This window comes from Lepidochelys kempii, chromosome 1, assembly GCF_965140285.1.
Source record: "Lepidochelys kempii isolate rLepKem1 chromosome 1, rLepKem1.hap1, whole genome shotgun sequence".
NCBI classification, from domain to species: Eukaryota; Metazoa; Chordata; order Testudines; family Cheloniidae; genus Lepidochelys; species Lepidochelys kempii.
The window spans coordinates 254,197,710-254,218,890 of record NC_136380.1 but is presented as its reverse complement, the minus strand read 5'-3'; the positions used below and the strand labels follow the sequence as shown (position 1 = coordinate 254,218,890).

The 21,181-nt window shown below is 41.0% G+C and overlaps 1 protein-coding gene across 2 annotated transcripts in view; it reads right to left on the bottom strand.

Annotated features, from left to right (window-relative positions):
• The window catches only part of POLR3B (RNA polymerase III subunit B), a 122,477-nt gene that overhangs the window by 69,963 nt on the left and 31,333 nt on the right, over positions 1-21,181 (bottom strand). For both annotated transcript variants that reach the window (XM_073324285.2, XM_073324277.2), the window contains exons 11-14: positions 20,698-20,814; positions 17,256-17,390; positions 6,345-6,506; positions 179-379 (exon numbers count right to left, since the gene is read on the bottom strand). In XM_073324285.2, the coding sequence (XP_073180386.1) occupies positions 179-379; positions 6,345-6,506; positions 17,256-17,390; positions 20,698-20,814 (615 nt within the window). The remainder of the gene's footprint in view (positions 1-178; positions 380-6,344; positions 6,507-17,255; positions 17,391-20,697; positions 20,815-21,181) is intronic.

The following is a 21,181-nucleotide window of genomic DNA, read 5'->3' as shown; positions in this document are numbered from 1 at the left end:
ACGTGAGTTGTGGAGTCAGCCCTTCAGGGTAATGAAGGACAATTTCTCTTCCCTATAACATTGTTAGCAAAGCTGATCCTCTGATAAAGGACTGTCTGGTTCAAAAGAAACTATGCCTGCCACCCTAGGTTTTGGGGGTGAGTGGAAAAGTGAGGGAAATAAAACGCAAGTTCCTTACCTCTCCTTCAGGAGTGTCTGATGGGCAAAGCATACCCCACTGAGATGGCTGAAGAGATCGGGGGCCACTCACTTTTCTTGTCTTTTCAAACTGAGAAGAGATTCTTGTCATCATTCCCAGAGCCGATATATAAGACAAGCGGGACAATACCTGTGTCACACCTTGGCGGTCCATTTTGAACCTTTTCAGTGACCAATTTCCCTATAGAGCAAAGAAAACATGTACGCTGTCAAAATGCTACCATCATTTACCCCTTATCCTGACCACTCATATTTCTTTTAGGGTAGTGATACTCAGACCTCAGTGGTTCAGGAGCAAAATTAGCGATCAACATTATTCAAAAGAGCCACAGGAGTGGGAATTCATTGTTTTATTTACTATTTTTATGTATATATATTATTCTCACAGCAAAATAACTGACCCAGTATTATTATTTTATCAACTATAATTGGTTAATAACAGAGTAAAAGCACCCTGATTGGTTAATAATTAAAATCACACAGTGTTTTACCATCATGTGCTGCAAAGAGCCACTTGCAGCTCTTGAGCCTCCCTCTCAGTATCACTGTTTTAGAGTATTTCTGACAAACCAGTTGAGAATCTCTGCATTGAAGATGCTGTGCATTTTATAAACAACCTTCTACTTCCTTATTTGCATCTAAAAATATTCCCCAGGTTGGGTTCTAAATTGCATAGTATATCCCCACAGCTCCCATTGGCCGGGAACAGCGAACTGTGGCCACTGGGAGCTGCGGATGGACAATGTAAACAAACCGTCTCGCGGCCCGCCACCGGATTACCCTGATGGGTTGTGTGTGGTCTGCAGGGCACAGGTTGTTCACCAATGTCCTAGAGACTGTTCCAAAACTGGGGGCGTAGCACTGATCCTGTGGAACTGTGACATTGTACGAAACAGAATTTGTTCTGTGTTTACCAGGAACATTCCAGGAGAATGAACATTCAGTGTGATTGAGTGCTTGGATTGAAGAGGAAAGTCAAATGGGCGTAGACACCATCAAAGCTGTTCTTTTGTTCGACTGAATATTAAACCCTTGTTCCATGTCATATGATAAACTCATTCAGAACACTAAGATACTGGGAGGGGAGCGGGGGGCAGGAAAGAAATCCTCCACCTTGGCAAATATGCACATGTTGCTGTCAAGTCGGAAGCTGACAACAACATCAGGACATTTTTTTTTTTTTTAAAAAAGAAGCGTACTTTTTTCCTTTATAGGAGTCTTTTAAACACTTAAAAAAAGAAGGAAAAAAAAAAAAGAAACCCCAACCCAACACCACGGAAGCGTCTCAGTTTTTAATTTTGAGAATATGGTGACCTTTGCTAGAACTATGTAGAAAAAACACTGTACCACTAATTCAACTTTGTGCAAGTTACTTTTGTCTGAAGAGACCAATGATCTAAATTTACAGCCTGAGCTAGCTCTGCCAAAAATTACCCCAGAATTAGGATAGGTCAGGACTACAAAACATGCAATCTCTCTCAGGTAAAACAGACCAATTTCTTAATCTCTGGCAAGAGTACCACTCGTAATACCTCAGAGAGGGATGTCGCTGGAAGCAAACATCAAATAGAGTTTGAGCTAGCCGATACACTTCCCTCTGGTTGTGACTACCACACTTAGATTGAACAGCTTGGGTCAGGTTGGCATCAGTGGCAACTGCTGTCCTGCATTGGGCTAACTGCTCTTTCCTGAATCACCACATACTTGTTGCATTTCCACTTCTTTTCAGTCTGTTAGGGTATGTCTACACAACAGCTGGGAGGTGAGAGTCTCAGCTTGGGTAGAGCTAGCACACTAAAAATAGTGTGTCCACAACAGCATGGACAGTGGCTTGGACTCACTGCCAGGGTACTATCCTGCCCAACCCCTGCCACACTGCTATTTATAGGCACTAGCTCGAGCTGAGCTAGCGTATGTATGTCTACCTGAGCTGGGAATTACATCTCCCAGTTGATGTGTAGTCATACCCTCAAGTAGGGAGAAATTCTTGTTCATGTTTGAGTGGGAAGGGACCCAGTGATCCAGCATGAATTTTTGCAATGGTGTCAAACAGGACTTGGAAAGATCTATGGGGACAAGACACCCACACTTCATAGTCTGAGCAGATTATGTACAGTTGATTCCTTTGTCATCTGTTTTTGACTCACTAGATCTCTTGGCCTCCAAGAATTCTTCCTAGGGAAGAAATGTGTTGTCTTTGTTGATGTATAACAGTACTTGCTGGTGAATTTTAACTGTGACCACATTTTCCTTGCAGCTGACTAAGAATCGGTGAATTAACAGAAGTTTTATCTTGGTCTCCATAATCAGCTCCAAGTCCCTCCTGCATTTGGCTTGATGAGAATGTTATCCCAGATAGGTCAAAATAGATACCAACGGCATAGAGGTCTACGCTTTCTTAAACCCTCTGCAGGCAGAAAAGAGTCCAATCAGACATGCCTTGTGTTGATATGTTCTGTCATAATAGAAGCAGAGGAATCTCAACTGTGATTTTCATATAGGCTTTGTCAAGTCTATCAACATCATGATATCCTCGGGATTACTGCAGCTATGGAATGGAATGTCTTTATGGAACTTCAAATACTTAATATTTTGCTAAGGAACTTCAAGCCCAATATTGCTCTGATTTCTTGGGGACAACAAAGATAGATTACCAAGAGCCTGCTTTGTTCCCCTGTTGGACAGACTCCAACATCTCTACTGACATTAGATATTCTGTGGCACAGAACAGATTGCAGCATTTCTGCAAGTTTATGGATTTGGGAGACTATATGAAACTGTTGTTAAATTCAACATAAGTTCCGGGACATAATCTCTGCGGGGAGTTTCCAGAATCCACTTGTTGGATATAGCATGTTCCATTCCATTTTGAAAAGAAAGATTCCGCCACTAATTAGGTAGGTCTGTTTACCCTGGCTGTCATCACGCAGTCTGCTATAGGACTAGCTGGTTGGAAATATGGCATACATATCCTTCTCTGCTGTATCTTCCTCAGGATTGCCCTCTGTTGAAACATGTGTCCTTTCTGGGGAACTCTTTCAGTAGATGCTAGCAAAAGAAATTCTTTACTTAGTTTAGGACCTAGTTCCCTGAAATCATTTCAGTGTGTGGTTTGTTGGGCTTCTTAAAGTTAGAGTTGTTACTATGTTATTCATTTTCTCACTGTCCAGCAGATTGAGCCAAACCTTGTGGCTACTTTGCCTACATATCTCCGAAGTGCAAAGCTATTGTCCTGGCTGTGATGAAGGACATGGTCAGGACACTTGGTGATCAGACAGTAGATTATTTTGTCTTTTGGGACCTTAGTTCAGTTCCTTAATTTAGGCAATGGCTGCCCTGGAGAAGCATGTGGAAACTGATGAAGCTTGAAGTGGGGCACAATCTTAAATCCATAAGGTCTTGTGGAGGAAATCCTCCTTCATCAGGAGTGAAGTTTTGGATGTGGGCCACCACTCCTACGTCTACTTTGAGTAGAAAAAAGGAGCAACATTTTCCTTCCGACGTGCACGGAACTTGCCGTATTGCTACTAGGCAATCCTTTTCTAGATGCTCCTAGTCTCTGAATGAGGTTTTCCAGAGAGACATGAATGGCATGGCATGGTACTTTGGGCAATACAGAAGCCACATTGTGGCTACAGGATTCAACTCCTCAATCTCAGTTTACCCTGTGTGTCACAGACTTGAACATCTCAGGCAGGAAGAAATACTCCTGTGTATCTTTAGCAGACTCTTATTCAGAAAACACCCTCTCCTCACCAAATGAGCTGTTTGAGGAGCAAAACCTTACTGAGGAAAGGGTGACTGCATATGTTCCACCTTTTGGCTTCCTTAAGCCTTTGGCCATTTAGAATGCATGCATTTCTTCCTCACTCTTTCTATGACAGAGAGGAAGAAGAGTCCCATTGACTCAACCTCAGATTCTGGTCACTCTGACTAATCCAGTCACTACTTCTTCTTCTCCAGGATCTCATCTTGATAGCCCACTCTGTGTATTCTTGCTCTTCATCCTCACCTGAGCTGGAGAAGAATAATTCTCTCGGCAGACACTTAGATGAAGGAGAAGCAGCCTAGTTTGAGGAGTCGCATGGACCTTTAGAAACTATGCAAACCTAACACTGTCCAGAAAAATGAGTGGCAGGTGAAAGTGTGTAAATGTAGATGAAACAGTACAGCAATAACATTCTTGTATCAAATAGGAAAAGTATGGTCTTTCAGAGTAAAGAGACTCCTGGTTAAGACATATTTTTTAATTGTCCCAACAGCTTGCAAACACAGACATAGAAATATGTTAAGCCTGTAAAATTATTGCATGTTCCACTTACTCCCCCACTCCCTCTTTTACTTTTGAGAAACAAAATATAAAGTCTGTAGTAAGCATCATTGAACACCACGTAGATGGCCTGAGCAGGAATGCTATGGCTTCTTCTACATGCTGTGGGTGTGATTACGAATCTGCTGAGCTATTCCATGTTCTCAGGGACTATCCTTAAAAACTTTCTGGTGAGATTTGTTATAGTAGAACACCAGTCTTGGAAACAGAACTTGTTTAGTTTCCTGAAGAGTATACATTGAGCATTATTCCTGGGAAATTATTTTCAATGGTTCAGAGCAGATGGCTTTTAATTGCTTGTGTGGTAGTGGAAAAAAAAAAGTCTTAAGACAATGGAAGGAGAAAGAATTTATAGTATATACTGAATAGTTGGCAGATTTATCTCTGTCAGCCCAAATGCAAAAACTGGCATCTGCTAGAAGAAGCCACTAGGATTTAGAAGACAGATCTGTGAGTCTTTTTTAGTTATTTGCATTATAAGATTTAACTATATTTGGTACACTCAAAATTAAATACAAGATGAGCTTTATAATTGGAATCTGCTAGTTACAGACTAAGATGTTTTTGCATGTGATTTGTAGTGCCAATTTTGTTTTTAAAACTGAAGAAAAACTCAACCTGATTCTAAGCAGAAAAAAAAGATCAAGACTTCCAAAGATTGTGCAATAGGTATTGAAATTTATTTTTTAATTGTTAACTGTGGACTACTTTGAGTTAATCTATTTTAAAAAACAGAATTAGTTAGTTCGAGAATTTCAAATGCTTCACTACAGTTAGCTAAACCTCAGTGTGTCTCATAGCAACCTCATTTTACAGTTGAGTAAACTGAGGTTCAGATCTGGAGTTGCATCATTATGCTTTGGCAAAAATAAAAAGTACCCACTTGGATTTTGTTGAGATGGAAAACAGCACGAAACTAGAGATCAAAACACCCTAAGAAGTTTATAAAATTGATCCTGTTACCAGCTTTCATCAGTTCTCCTATGCAACTCTAAACTGTTCAGAACTTCTGAGTTGTACATCTGAATAAGGTTCACCTCTGACCCCAGGTCCTTTTAGCCAACAGGAAACAGATACATGGGCTCCAGAGTAACCCACATGTACACACTGAAAATTAATTCTTTAGTTGTTGGACAAATAGTATTTTAAAAGCACCTAGTAGTTTGCCCAGTGTTACATGATAAGTCAATGTCAGACTGAAAGAGAACACAGAAGTCCTAGTCCCCTGGTACAACCAGTACACTGCATCATTACTCTTAATTGCAAACACCTGTGAACAAAAAGAAGCATGGTCCCTTTAAAAGATCCAGATCTATAGCTGATCCTCTGTTTTACTCAATTTACAAACTAGAGCTGGTTGAAAAGTTGAGTTTTTGAAACCGACTGACATTTTTTTGCAAAACAATGTCAAAGTTTTTTCTGCGTTTTTCAACCAGCTCCATCACAAATATTGCAGTTTGACATCAGATAAATCTAGGTGCCAAGTACTCACCATGAATCACTGATGTAAACAAAATATTTTTTGACAATTTAAAATGTCTTAGTTCTCACTGTTATTTCAGTAGGACTTCAAAGTAGTATACATTGATATAAATGTATTATGTTGATCATTATCTCCCTCTTAGTGAGTTCTTCGAGCTTTATTCATGAGAGTTTTATCACTTGAATCTATAAAGAATATTAATAGCTTTGTTTTCATGATCAAAGATACTGGCACCACCAGGACAAAAATAACTCACCCCATTCATCTCAGCCACCACCCCCCTTTCAGGCTGATGAGAAACCCCACCAAGCAGCAATAAAACATAGCACTTACAGTAGAGATGGCATTTACCATGCCATTGGTGATCTGATCTTGACGCATATGCTTCACTACATCAAACTGGGCTGCTCTCTGCTTTGGAATGACCTGATCAGCAATCTTCTTCATTTCAGAGTTAAATTTTTTGAACAAATCTTCAAAGAGAAGGGAAAGAAGCTGCAAACACAAAACAACTGGATTTAGAGTGAATAGTGGGTGACATTTCTTCTTTTGACAGACCAAAAGTGATGCATTTTAGGTCACCAATGCTTACTAATGTCATCTTACTAAAAGAAATAAAAACTGTATATTCAGTACCTAACTTTTTGGTGAGAATGCAAACAGAAGACCAGATTAGAAAGAATTTCAAATCTACAAATGGCCCAGAACACCTACTCTTTTTTTTATTTGTCTGAGGCTCTCTCCTTCACCATACTTCTCTTTTCAAAATTCTGAGGCTGCACTAGCCATTTATTAAAATCCTTTTTCAACCTGGTGACATTGTATCTCATTTGATCAACCACATTGTGTAGAGAGTTGTCACTTTGGATGGGCTATTACCAGCAGGAGAGTGAATTTGTGTGTAGGGGGGTGGAGGGTGAGAAAACCTGGATTTGTGCTGGAAATGGCCCAACTTGATGATCACTTTAGATAAGCTATTACCAGCAGGACAGTGGGGTGGGAGGAGGTATTGTTTCATATTCTGTGTGTGTATATAAAGTCTGCTGCAGTTTCCACGGTATGCATCCGATGAAGTGAGCTGTAGCTCACGAAAGCTCATGCTCAAATAAATTGGTTAGTCTCTAAGGTGCCACAAGTACTCCTTTTCTTTTCACCACTAAGGTGTGATTCTCCTGATCACCTGACAACTACTTTTCAAGATTTAAAACTATGGCTATACAGAAATTTGACTGCCTTAACATTCAGCCCCAGACTCCGCTGCACAAGCAGGCATCCTCAGAGAGGGTGGGGAAGAAAAAAAAAAGACCCTCTTAGGGATTCTACTTGTACAAACAGCAGGGCCTTTTTCCTCCCCTCTCCCTCCCTCCGAAGGATGCCTCGGGAGCAGGGAAGAACGATGCTGTTGCGTGGAGCACTTTTAGAAAGAACCCTAACAATATAGATTTTGGGGGTGGTGCATGGCTGGCATGGTCAGACTGAGGCAGGGAGGGGCAGCAGACAGTTACCACAACTATTGCAGAAAAGAGTTGGGACAAGCTCTTTCCTTTCAGTGACTCCAGGCCAGCTGCCAGGAACTGCCTGCTTCCCCTCCGGCTGCAGCTGAAACTCCTTTCCCCCATTTCTGACAGGGTAGATCTGAGATGATCAAGATTGGTACTCCGATGTACATCTAACCTCCTGTTATTCTGTAAGCTACCTAGCCTTGCAGCCATGGTCAACTGATCCGCAATTTATGCAAGTCTCCGTCTAATTTCATATTTATTATCTATATTCAAGTAGCTCCTGCAATGTGCCAAACCCTGTCCACCCACAGAAAGATATAATCACTAAAATGAAGAGCCTACAGGTGGGTACACGAGTTACCTACAAAGGGGATTGGGATAAAATGCCATGGTATAAAAGTAACTATTCAACACTGCTGCTATTTATTGGTTCCAAAACCCCTCCTCTTCTTCATATATGCTCTCCACGTATTTTAACATTATACAGTGATTTCTTTTGCCTTTTGTCTGTTATGGAGATGCTCTAAAGGGTTTTTTTTTTTTTTTTTTTGCTCTGCTATTTGATTGTTTTCACAGCTTTCCCAACCTCCTCCAGTAAACACTAGTGCTTTCCCAAAATACTTAAATTTGCATTAAATGATGCACTGTCAATGTTTACAATGATTAGTTTTTCAAACAAGCAGTATAAATTCTAAAACTTGACAATCCTATTCTGAGATTCTGTTTTACAGCAACTCGAATGTCAGAAAGACTAAAAATGCACTAGCTACTGAATGCCAAAAATGGTAGTTCCCAGCATACAAAGCATTGTAGTGTTGAATAAACTGGGTAATCAGCAAGCACAGCTAAGACATTCTGGAGTCTACTGCATAATTTAATTTCTGTGTGTGAAGAATGAAACTGAACTATAACGGTCACCTCTGAACTGCACATAATGTCACTGTCTCCTCCCTTGCAAGCACAGAGCCAGTCACTCACTTCTCTCCCAACAAGAAGGGCCACCCATTCTCATCTGCCATCTTTCCACCAACATGCTCCAGCTAGGCTGCCCAAAGCAAATGATCTCTGCACAGTCAAAAGCCTCTGGAAATCATAACATCTGAAATCAACATTGTCAGACCTCCATTTTGCTGACATCTTAGATGAATCACACACAAAAATAGAAGCATGAAAACTTCAGAAAGTCATTTGAATTCACAACTATGAGGTGGTCTAACTTACAGGTTATCATTTCAACGAGGAGTCCAAAGACTAGTAGCTTTCACAACAGCAGCCTGAGTGATTTGAATACGGCTGTGCTTCAGGAGTACCAGGACATTTAATAAAATCTCTCTCTCTTTGGAATCAATGTGAATTTTATTTATTTTTTTGTTTCCAATTAAAAGTGATTTTCTTGAAACAGCTGAGTTCTCCCAAAGCACAACTCAAGCAGCTGAGGACAAGCTTGTTACAAGTTTTAGGATCCTGTGAGATCCTAATGCTTAACCCTATGCCTTCTCCCATTGAAATACAGGGCAAGACTCCCACCAGGCTTTAAAGACAGCAGGATTGGGCACCCTAAACTAAACTCTTCAGGGCAGGGAGAACATTTTCTTATATCTATAAAGCATTATGTAAGCCAATACTACTAAATAAATAATTCTATATGTTAAATGCAAAATCACTTAGATTTAAACTTAGCACCTAAGGTCGAAAATTTAAACAACATGAAGTAGTAAATAAAGTTAAGGTTTCTACATCACCGTACAACTACATCTCTTAGCAGTCACTCTTTCCCCTTTACTACTGAGTTTCAATATACACATGTGAAGTATTTATTTAAACCTTCCTTTTGAATATCCAATTTCTCTATTTGATTGTGTGTTTCAGGGAAGAAGTCTTCCTCCCATCTTGGTCACCATATACAAAAGGTCTCAGAGGGTATGTCTACAACAGCAGTTCTCCAACTGTGGGTCGGGACCCTGTTTTAATGGGGTCGCCAAAGGCTGGTATTAGCCTTGCTGGGGCCCAGGGCCAAAGCCCGAGCCCTACCGTCCAAGGCTGAAGCCCAAGGGCTTCAGCACTGAGTGTGTGTGTGGGAGGGAGGGGCCCTCAGGTTACAGGACTGAAGCCCTTGGTTCCCCCACCCCCAAGAATGGTTGGGGCTCTGGCCCCCCTGCCTGGGGCGGCAGGGCTCAGACAGGCTCAGGATTCAGTCCTCCCTCTTGGGGCCATGTAGCAATATTGGTTGTCAGAAGGGGGTTGCGATGTAACGAAGTTTGAGAACCCCTGGTCTACACTGCAATCAAAGACCTGAGGCATGGCCACAGCTGGCTTGGGTCAGCTGACTCAGGCTTGCGGGGCTCAGGCAGCTGGGCTATACAACTAGTGCAGATTAGCAGGCTCAGGCTAGAGCCCGTGCTCTGAGATCCCACACGGTGAGGAGTCTTGAGCCTAGGTTCCAGCACGAGCATCTACACTGTAGTTTTACAGCCCTATAGCCAGAGGTCTGTGAGTCCAAGTCAGCTGACCTGGGCTTTGAGACTCGGTGCCATGGGTTTTTTACTGCAGTGCAGACTTACGCCTAGGGAGATAAATTCTGAACACCATAGGCTAAAGAAACATCTCTATGTCTTGCCCTGTAGACCCGGCAAGTGTGTTCTCTGCAGTGGAGGAATGCTTATGATATTACCTTCTGAAATCATCCAAACTACTTCATCTGCAGTCCTGAGAAAAACAGGGGTCTTGCTGGGATTTGTATCTCTTTTCTGTGTACTTGCTTACAGAGGGTCAGACATAGTCTGGAAAGGGTGTGGCTGAAAATTCTTATCCATGGAAAGGCGTGTTAACTTTTCCCAGTAATGCAATTTGTATAGGCACTACTCTTGTTTATGACATGATACCCTCTTACCAACAACATGCCTTTGTTACCATATGGCCCTATCAGGCCCTCCTAGCGGCACCCTGAGACGGGCCATCATCACTTGCAGCTTGTTCAAGCAACCCTGAGTACTACTTATTTATTTATACATTTAGAGAGGCTGGCAATGTGTACTCCCCGAGGGAAGCGCCGAACCTACCAGCAGTAGAGTCAGTTCTTCGCCATTGCCTTCCCCAGCCAGAAAGGGATACGGACAGGGCTGCTGACAGTTATTTGTCAAAACTGTTTTGATGCAAAATTGGGTCTTTCACTAAATGAAATTTTGTATGAGATGTGTCTTTCGGCTGGGAAAACATTCGGTTTTTCAATGAAAAGTCAAAATTTCCCACAGAAAACAAAAAGTGTTTTCTGATGAGCTTTAGAGAGGGATACAAAAAGGACCCCAACACCCCCAATATCTCAGCAAACATTTCTGGCCTAAACTCAAATCAGAGAAGACTGTTTTTGTTCACTCCACATCTTATCCTGCATCCAGAGAAGCAAACAACTCAGCTCAGATCCATCTGATGCATAAAAGTAATAAAAATTTCCTCACAATGGAAGGGGCATTATTCCACCTGAGCAAAGGCAGCTTGGATTAACTAAACTGGTGACGACTGCAAGCAAATTTGCTGACTGAGATTTTGTGGATGCTAGGGCCGAGACCAAAATTTGTGTATCCTGCACAGCCACCATATCACAGGTTTTAAAAAAAAAAAAAACAGAGTCATCGTGAGATTCTTGCCAAGAGTGCTTTAGCCACCTTCCCTCACACTTCATTCATTATGGGTCATCCGTAAATCAACATGACTTGTATGAAGACAAAGCCAGTAGACAGGGCATGGCCAACATGGAGCAGCTGTGCAGCATTCATAAAATTATGACATATGACCTAGCTATTGAGACAGAGAGTGGCACTACATTGGTTTAGCGTGGGGGTTCTCAAACTTCATTGCACCGCGACCCCTTCTGACAGCAAAAATTACTACACGACCCCAGGAGAGAGACAAATGCCCAAGCACGCCCGAGCCCCACCCCTGGGGTGGGCAGGCCAAAGCCCAAGCCCCACGGACCTGGGCGGGGTGGACCAAAGCTGAAGCCCAAGGGCTTCAGTTCCAGGCATGGGGCCTGTAACATGAGTCTTGATGCCCCGGGCTGAACCTGTCAGGCTTCAGCTTTAGCCCCGGGTGGTGGGGCTTGGGTTTCAACTTCAGCCCCAGCAAGTCTAAGCCAGCCCTGGTGACCCCATTAAAATGGGGTCCTGACCCACCGTTTGAGAACCACTGGTTTAGTGGAATGTTTATTATATACTTATATTGCTTTAACTGCATGAGGGCTGACACCAGGAAGAAGACAGTAGCTCCCAGATTAAAACATCCCAGCACACACTTGAAAGACAACAGGAAAGCTCTTAGTTAAAGGATCCTACCTCCTATATCCAATGAAGTTGCAAGACTTGTTCTGCCAGTGCTGGGAGTTAACAGATCAAAGGGCTATAAACAGGTAAAAATGACTTGGTCCCTGTAGGGACAAGGTGGGTGGCAATTAAAAACCTGAGCAGGATTTAGAGAGACACTTCCTGAAGCAAAGATGCTGAACTGGGTTATGAGATTAGGGAACAAACTGCCATCCAGACCCTAAAGGTCTTGGGATGTCTGTAACAAGTTTAGACCTACCAGTTTCCCCTTGTGGAAGGGGAAGAGACTTCTGGTAGGCTAGAGATGCATATAGCATGTTTATCGTTTTAAGATCTTTTTTCTCTGAAATGCTTTGGTTCTAAACAGACAATACCTTGTTTTAAGATGGCTGTCTGGTCACTGGACACCACTGGTCATAGCTCCCGGAAAGAAGAAAATTGCAGGTACTGAATCTAAATTGGACCTGCTGAGGTAATCACGGTTAGCACCAGGGGACTATAGCCCAACACCATCTGACAGTGTGAGAATCCTGTGATTCTACCTCGAGAAAGCAGACAGCTCAAGGCCTGAGATCAGGGGTGGGGGAGGTGGGCAGGGGCAGAAGGGATGCATTCAAAGAGACCAGGACAGGCCAGAGGTGCAATTAGCTTGGTAATTTACAGAAGGCAGCTAGATGTTATCCTATCAACAGCAGAGGATATATATATTAAAAAAAAAAGTAAAACCATACTAAACTCTTGACAAAGTGGTCTGCTGGATAAATATCTCTTAAACCCCTCTGGAGGCTTCTAAACAACCTTAACTCTGCGGGGAAATCAGGCAATAACCTAGATAAGGACATTTTAGTGTTTGTGGTTCCAGAACAGTTTAATTTTTAAAGTCATTAGGTTTTTTTCCTTCCTCTTCCCCTCTCCACTTCCACACAGTATCACTACAGAGGCTGTATGAAGCCTCTGCGTTATTCTGTTACGAGAACTGGGACCAAAAAAACCCATTTTGACACTGGGTGCAAAATTTCTTAAAGGGCTCACTTTTTATTTATTTTAACTAATTAACAGATTTACTTACAATTTCCCACAAAATTCATTCTATATCCAAAAGAATAAGTGCTATCATTTTGGGAAGGATACACTATATATTTTTTTAAATACATAAGAAAAAGTTTGAATCTCTGCTTTAAGGGCTTGTCCACACACTGTGGGGGCTACAGCAGCTTGGCAATGGCACCACAGCTATGCTCTTGTAACCCCATGGCATGCCACAGATAAACTCCTTCTGTTACTATCGTGAGTTTCTGTCACTGTAGTAACTCTGCCTCCCTGAGCTGCGGTAGCTAGGTGAATGGAAATATTCTTCCATTGACGAAGCTGCATCTACACCAGGGGTTTAAGGTTTGCATAGTTACAGCTCTCCGGGGTCGGAGTTTTTCATACCCTTGAGCGCCATAGGCACATTGACCTAAACCCCGGTGTAGACCAGGCTTTAGTGCAAAACTCACACCTTGACTATGGAGCCACAGCTGGTCCTTCCATAACAACAGTTCCTTTTTGGCTCAAAATCATTCTACTTAATTTTAAAAGTCATACAGACCATACACTCTTAGGGAGGAAAACTTAACTGGAGTCTTCAAAGTTATACCCCTTTACTGAGAATGAAGCGTGAGTGAGAGGGAAACAGTTTTGCAGTTTGTCCCCCTGACAATTCTAATGATCAAGGGGCTTGAGCCAGCGTCCACTGAAGTCAAGAGTATTTCCATTGATGTAAATTCGCTTTTGATCATACCTTAAAACGAATGTCCAGTAAAAACAGAATGTTTTAATTAGCCAACTAGAAAAATATTTTCTGCACTGAACCTGCTGATTTAAAAATAAACACTACAATTCCACTAAAATCTTCCAGTGCCAGGAACTGTAGTGAATATGAACACAAATCAAATCTCTTTTTCTTTGAGGTAAAAAGTTATATCCTAAGTACACCGACTTTACATTTTCCAGCCTGAAAGTCTTACACACTTTGCTAATTTTTGTACTTTCACAGCCTCTCTGTAAGAGCAGTGAATATCTGCAAAACAAAGTCTCACAATAAACCACATTATTTAGGTCAAGAGTAAGTGATTAAAAGAAAAGGGATGGAATGCCAGTGATAATATTCAATACATTTCAGAGCTAGTCCAAGGCCTTTTAGCCAGCTTAAGACAGGAGCACTAAAGAGCAAATTATATTTAAGAAAAAAATACTGACAGCTCATCAATTGATTGAAAATCCTAAGAAAAAAAATTAATAAAGAAGTTAAGCTGCTGAAATACAGTTTCACCAATTAGCTTAATGTCAGAGAATTCTAATTAGGCGCCTTGAGATTGTTATTTAGTGTTTAAGCCTTTAGAATGCCAAATTCTCCTTTTCACACAAACTGGTTGCAAAATTAAAGACATTAGGCAGCCTTAATTATATTATCAGAACAGCTGGGATTAGGCAATCTCTGAAGTCAAGGCGGTATTCTTTTGTCACAGGGTAGAAATCCCTTGCTTTCCAGGGTGCCGGATTTTGGTGCTGTTCCATATCTCACCCATACAAAGCTAGCTGCATTAGAAACAAAAAAAACTGAGGACAAAGAACAGAGTAATGCTCAGCAAATAATGAACACATTAAGGAAAGAGAAAAGGTAGGTGAAAAGATTAAGCCTGAAATCAGTAGGTTTTGCTAACACCTCTGCTGGCACCTGGCCTACCAAGCCTCTAGTGGCAGAAAGACGAAGAGAAAGCTCTGTAAACCAGCTTGGCTAGTGGATACAACTCTGTTATCTAAAGCTAAAGCACATTTCATACTCCCTTGTCCCATGGGGTGTGAAATTAGTAGCTATTGTTTTCACACATTTTTATAAACACAATGCCTTTTATGTCTTTACATTGTTTAGACCGCTATGTTTTCCTCTTCACACGGGAATGCTCTTTTTTAATTCAAATCTTTAAGCAACAGGATTTTTATTCCAGAAACACAAATTTAGCATTTTAAAAATCTCAGCCCGTTTAGTTACACAAACTTCTGCTAATTGTAAACATTTAAAAACATACTTAAAGAAAAAGTGAAATCTCATCCTATGCTTTATTTTAATTGTTTTAGTCCCCAAGTACAGGTAAATCAAGTTTATGCTGTTAACATGTGTTGGGGTGGGGGAAAGAGGAAAGGGGAGTCAAATGCTCAGCTTCCAAGGATCATTTAGGAAATCCCAAGGGAACTAGAACCATTAAATCAAATGGTACAAATATACGCAATCACTGCACAACTATCCATGATGAAATAAACTACTATACATTGCCTTTGTTGTAATGATCTTCTACAATTAAAAAAAACACTTCCCATTTAATTTAACCAACTTTTAGAGAGACAAGGTGGGAGAGGTAATATCTTTTATTGGACCAGCTTCTGTTGGTCCAGTGAAAGATACTACTTCACCCACCTTGTTTCTCTAATATCCTGGGACCAGCATGGCTACACCACCACTTTAACCAACTATGGCAGTTTTAACATTTGCAACCAGAATGCTTTTGTTTCAGATTGCAGAAAGGTTGCATTTATGTTTTCTGTGATTTGATTACACCAAGGCAAACAATCAACCTTCAATTTATTTAAGTAGGATGGCTATAGTGGCAAATTAATGATTACTTTTACTGGTTACAATACTACAGAACTATAGCAATAATGTTACAAGTTCAGGCTGCAGTGGTGCTTTAATTATAATCTTAAAACGTTTGGTCAATTATAATATTCCAGGGGGAAAAATTAGCTTTAGGCTGAAGTTGTTTCATGCTTGTGTAAAATCAGCAAGAATTCTGTTAGGGAGGAAAGTTAGGCAAAGTTTTGTTAGGTGTTTGAAAAAGGGACATTTTTTACACTAGTTAAAACTTTTTGTTGTTTTATTTGAGCTCTGATAACTTAAGAGAAGTTGTGTGAAAACTGTCTCAGATTCATAGATACTAAGGTCAGAAGGGACCATTATGATCATCTAATCTGACCTCCTGCACAACGCAGGCCACAGAATCTCACCCACCCACTCCTGCGAAAAGCCTCTCACCTATGTCTGAGCTCTTGAAGTCCTCAAATCGTGGTTTAAAGACTTCAAGGAGCAGAGATTACATTCATATGTATTTTGGAGACGAAGTTTTTCTATTTTAAAGCATCTTAACTTCAGTGCATTCTCCCAGGATGTCACTGTGGAAAGATACCATGAGATAACTTCTTGAACTGCCATAATAGCTGAGTGTGCTTCAGAAATGTTGTTTCTCTTTTTCTGGCAGATCTTAACTCTGCATTTCCTGGTTATCTCACATTTGTTGTTTGTGTTTTTACTCTAAAGCACTTGTAAGGGGTGAGGGTGGGTGGGGATAATGGTAACTTTGAATTTTTGAGGTCTGAGTGTCATGTTCTGGGTCGGCATAAAGAGCACAGGGCACTGCTGTGTGCCTAAAACCACAAATCCATAAGTGGATGCCGTGTGTGTGTGTGACACAATTTTTCCAGTTTGCCTCATTATGTACATCAGTCTAAATTCTTCATGTATGGTCTAAGAAGATACAGAGGTAGTACAACATAAAAACACGTGCAATCCTTAAATGCTATTATATATCTGAATACACAGTTTTAATTTGTACTGAGTCAAGCAATGAAGTCCAACCTCAATCTAAATTACTTCCTCATCATAACTAAATAATAAAATGTAAAATAATGTAAGTTATACTAGGGCCTTGGTAACTAAAGTGATCAGTGCCCTAAACTGACAGACATATAGACAACACACCCCTTTTATCAGGAGCATGCAAGGACATGCAGCACAGAGTTTGCAGCCCAGAGGGAGGGGAGCTAAGGTTGCTTTAAGCCATCTTTGCACCTTCCCAATCTGAGCTGCTCCTGGGGATGGAGAAACCCCCGGCATAACTCAGACAACCCAAGGGGCTGGTCTAAGTTACGGCAACCTGCTGGGGCAGTTCTAAGAGCTGCAGTACTGCCCCAAATCTCTGCAGGCCTGCAGCACATCCCTGATGTGCTCTCCTGCCTCCGGTCCCAACCCCTACACCACAGCTTGCCAGGGGATCCTCAGAAGACAGCCCTTACAGGGGTCTTCTGCAGTATGTGTACCAAGAGAGTTCTCCTACAGCCAGACCTGGGGCTATTAGGGCCCCCTTACACTGCTCCAACCCTATTCCCAGGTGTAAAGGGGCAGAGTGAGGGTGAGAATCTTACTTCAAATGTTTTCTATTGTTTAAGACCCAATTTAGGGAAAGCATATCTATACTTAAGCACATGTTTAAACTTTAGAAAAGTCAAGGAGGAGGAAATCAAACTCAACAGGTTCCCCCACATCTACATCTTTTTTTTAAGTAAAAAGAAAACACAAACAAAAATCACACAGCCCCAGAGTGGGGACCCACCTGTCCAGCCAATTCCAATCGCTTGTTTCCATAATAGTCTCTGTCATCTACTTTGTTTTCTCCTTGGGCCAGAATTACCCTGCGGACCATCACTGCTGTGTAGATGCACTTGGCACGGAAATGAAACTCTTTTACCTGTAATCGAAAAGGTTTGAGAAAAATGTTGATATCACAGGATCAAACATGCAGTTTTGACTCAAAGATCCCCACTTAAATCAGTGGGGAGTTGAGCCTGAGTGAGGACTGTAGAATGGGGCTTGTTTTACATTATGAAAGCCACCAAGAGAAATCTTAAATGTGTTAGGAACATTGAAAGAGAACTTAAAATGAAGTAGATTGGAATAAGTATGTATGTCAAATATGTTATGGCAATCCTTTGAATTGATATCGGACATTGTCTAGCTATGAAGAAAAAAGTTTGCAGGAAATGGAATAATTCAATACTGTGGCATTTTGTAAACATAAGCAACTATCACTAATGAAACTTATTTCAACTACACTGGAAATTAAGACACGTTGCCTGCCACACACACACACTCTCACACAGAGTGTGGCTCATAAAACAAGTTTCTGTCCCATATCCCACCAGTAAACTCAATCCTGAGTTAGGAATCATTATTTTCCACTCTGTTTCAGATCTGTTTCCCAAACAGAGATTTTCAATTGCATCAAGGAATAGCCTTCAAGACTTCACATTTCCATTTAGATTCAGCTTGAAAGTTATAGTGTGGGAGGTAATACCAAATCTGCATTTACACCCTTAGAATAGACAGCGAGACTTTATCTTCCAAAAATCACATATTCCCTACCCCCACAATTTGGATAAACTCTCCTTTGAGGTTCCTGCATAACAACTTTCCTGTGTGGAAGGCTGGATGGAGCTCCATTCACAATTTGAGAATGTTGCTCCTTGATCCCCCACTTGTAAGGTTTGAGGTTTTCTAAACTATCTCTCTCAATCCAACAGCCACAGAATCTAGCTATTATACTAGCCGACATCAATAGATTCCCAGAAGAAACGTACGTTTGAATGTTCCTGTGCCATTTTTTTAAAAGACGACTAGCAATAAAATAGTGTGTTTAGCAGCCCCCATTCCTCATAACTGTTCTAATATAGGAAGGGCTTTCACGTTCCTTGGTCACTTGTTTTTCTCTACAGAGGAGACCTTTCTCGCAAACACCACTTCACTTGAAAAAAAAATTGTTACGTTTGAATATGCACATTCAAATAGACAAATTCTAATTCAGCAACTACTGATTCACAATACAGTTCACCTCATCACACTATATTAATAAAGTTTAGGCTCTGGCACAGAGCGTGCTTCGAAAAAAAATCCCTGCAAAATCAAGACATGTTTGCTGGAAGACTGTTTATCTCCTCCACTATACTTACTCAACCTTTGCTGAAGTGAGAGGAAAGAGAAAGCTACGGAGACACAGTTTTATCTTTTACATAACGGAAAAGGATATGATTTCTTCAAACACCTATTTCGCTAGTGAGTTTCCTCCCCTTTAGAAATATATTGTGAATTTATTTATCTTAAAAGTGAATTTTTGTACTCAAATAATACCAGGCTAATAACACTTTCCCCACAGAGGAGCTACAGTGCACATAGATAACTCAAACCTCTCCTCTTGTACTTTAATACTTGCTAGGAATTCTACCTCTAGGGATAAGAGGTCCGTGTGTTCTACATTCTTGACTTTGCTCCCGATTGCAATGAGTGCTAATTATGGTGATGGACTATAAGGTTGGCTGCTATGAGGAGAGTATACATCCACTTTTCTGTTGAGAAGCCTAGAATGTGGGAACATGGTGACTAAGGTCTCAAAATGCAGACTTCTTTCCTTCTGTTTATCTCAGTAATTATACCACACTCATGAAAGTGGCCCTTGAACTGGCATCTAGGGCTGCAGCTTAAGGAAGCAGGACCTCCAGATGGAAAACCCAGTGCTAGGGAGTCCACAGAAAAAGTAATTAAAACAACACACAAACCAACCAGTTCAACATTAGGTTTTTCTAGCAGTTCTTTTCAGACAAACCTCTAAAGATTTATTCTGGGTTTTTTAGTGTAACCCACATACCTCCTGGGTGTGGTGTTCTGTCCCATCTAGTGGCACTGAGACCACTTAGAGAGACAGGCATATGTCTTTTAGCTCATGCACTAAGCTCCAAAGGTCCCAGGTTCGATCCCGCCCGCTGACGACTGGGGTCTGTTGGCGTTACAAGTGGGGGCTCTGGGATTTCAACTGGGAAGTTCCTGAAACTCGGGACGGGCTTCCTCAGCTAGGGGAAGTATGTAACCCACACACCTCCTGGGTATAGTGTTCTGTTCCATCTAGTGGCGGGCGGGCGAGAGATATTAATGAGTTTTCTCTACCGCCTTAGCTAAGAGCCACAGAGTCTGTCGGTATTACATTAGCTTGAATTTTTCCACTTTTGTTTTTGCAATACCTTCATTATGTCTTATATGAAACAGGAAAGTCAAATACTAACATTTTCTAGTCTATACTATTGAAAGTGGATCTCCAGAGACATTGCAGAGGGCATTATCACAAATACATGTAAGTACTCCTCCTTTGAATCCCTTCTCAATACCCACTTCGGCCATGACACCTACAAGGGCAACTAGGAAAAGTAGATATTTATATAATTACAAAAACTAATTTAAAAACATTACATTGTGTATAAAAATTGGAATTTGATAGTCTCGCTCCCCCTACTCTTTGTATGTTGCTCATGTTCTTCCATTGCAAACTCTTTGAGACAAGGATTGTGTCAATTTCTATTTGCCCAGCCTATCAGAGTTCTAATCCTAACTGGGGCCTTGGGGTCTTCTCTAACATAATTACACATATTTTTACAAAACTTGAAAATTGCATTCTTGGTGAGCATTCCTCCCAATGTTCAGACAATTTCCCTTCTTCACTTTTCATCATTCCACCTGCGTATTAGTTTGCACACTGTATTGGAAAGCAAACAGTAAAAAAAAATAAAAAAAAAATAAAAAAATCATTGTTTAAATAGATTGAGATCCTTCTGTTATACAAGCAGGATCTGTTGCAGATCAGGTTAGAGTTGTATATAGCAGTCTCTCTCCTAGAGCGTCTGCAAGCTTCAGAGGGCAAGTCATTAAATGAGTATGTCGTAAACAGAAGAGCACTACTTAGTGGGCTCTGAAAGTCTCTTTGGTCTCCCGGGCACTTCACTGTTCTTTTTAAGGTTTTACTGGTCTACTACTATGAGATTCATTCAGAACTCAGTCAAGTTCTAAAACAATTTCAGCAGGCTCTCTTTTGAATGGGAAAGTGCAACATGTTACTTAAAAATCTCAGCCATTGCATTAAAAGTCTTACTCTCTAATAGGATTCATACTAGTGGAAAACTTGTGTTTCACCCCCCAAAATAACATTTTTTCAAGTTAAGGGAAACACTACATACAGGAACATGTGTCAGGATGGTTGATGCTAGCAGCTCTCGTGCTTCCTCCATCTTCGTTTTCTTTGGGCCTCCCCACATCCTCTGCCTTCGTACCTTGTTTCCTATGTACTTTAATGCCTGTCAAGCAAGTACCAATGATGTGTTTAGTACTAAGAATGTCATCTATACATGTGTACACATTTTTCACAATCATTGCAGTTTAGTTAGTTGTCAGTGGCATAGCTACAAAGTCAAGTCACAGAAGTGAAAACCACCACATATTTTTAAATACCTTTCATTCATGAGCATCACAGAAAGCTTCGTAGGTGATCAACTTAATATACATAACTGACAAATAAATAACATACTGTACATTTCAATATTATACATAGGTAACATCTGTGGATGAATAGGGAATGGTGAAAGGGTATAAGTGCCACAATATAGGGAAAATAAACCATCATGGGGACGTGAGAAGCATGGCTCCACGTGCCAAAGACATGAA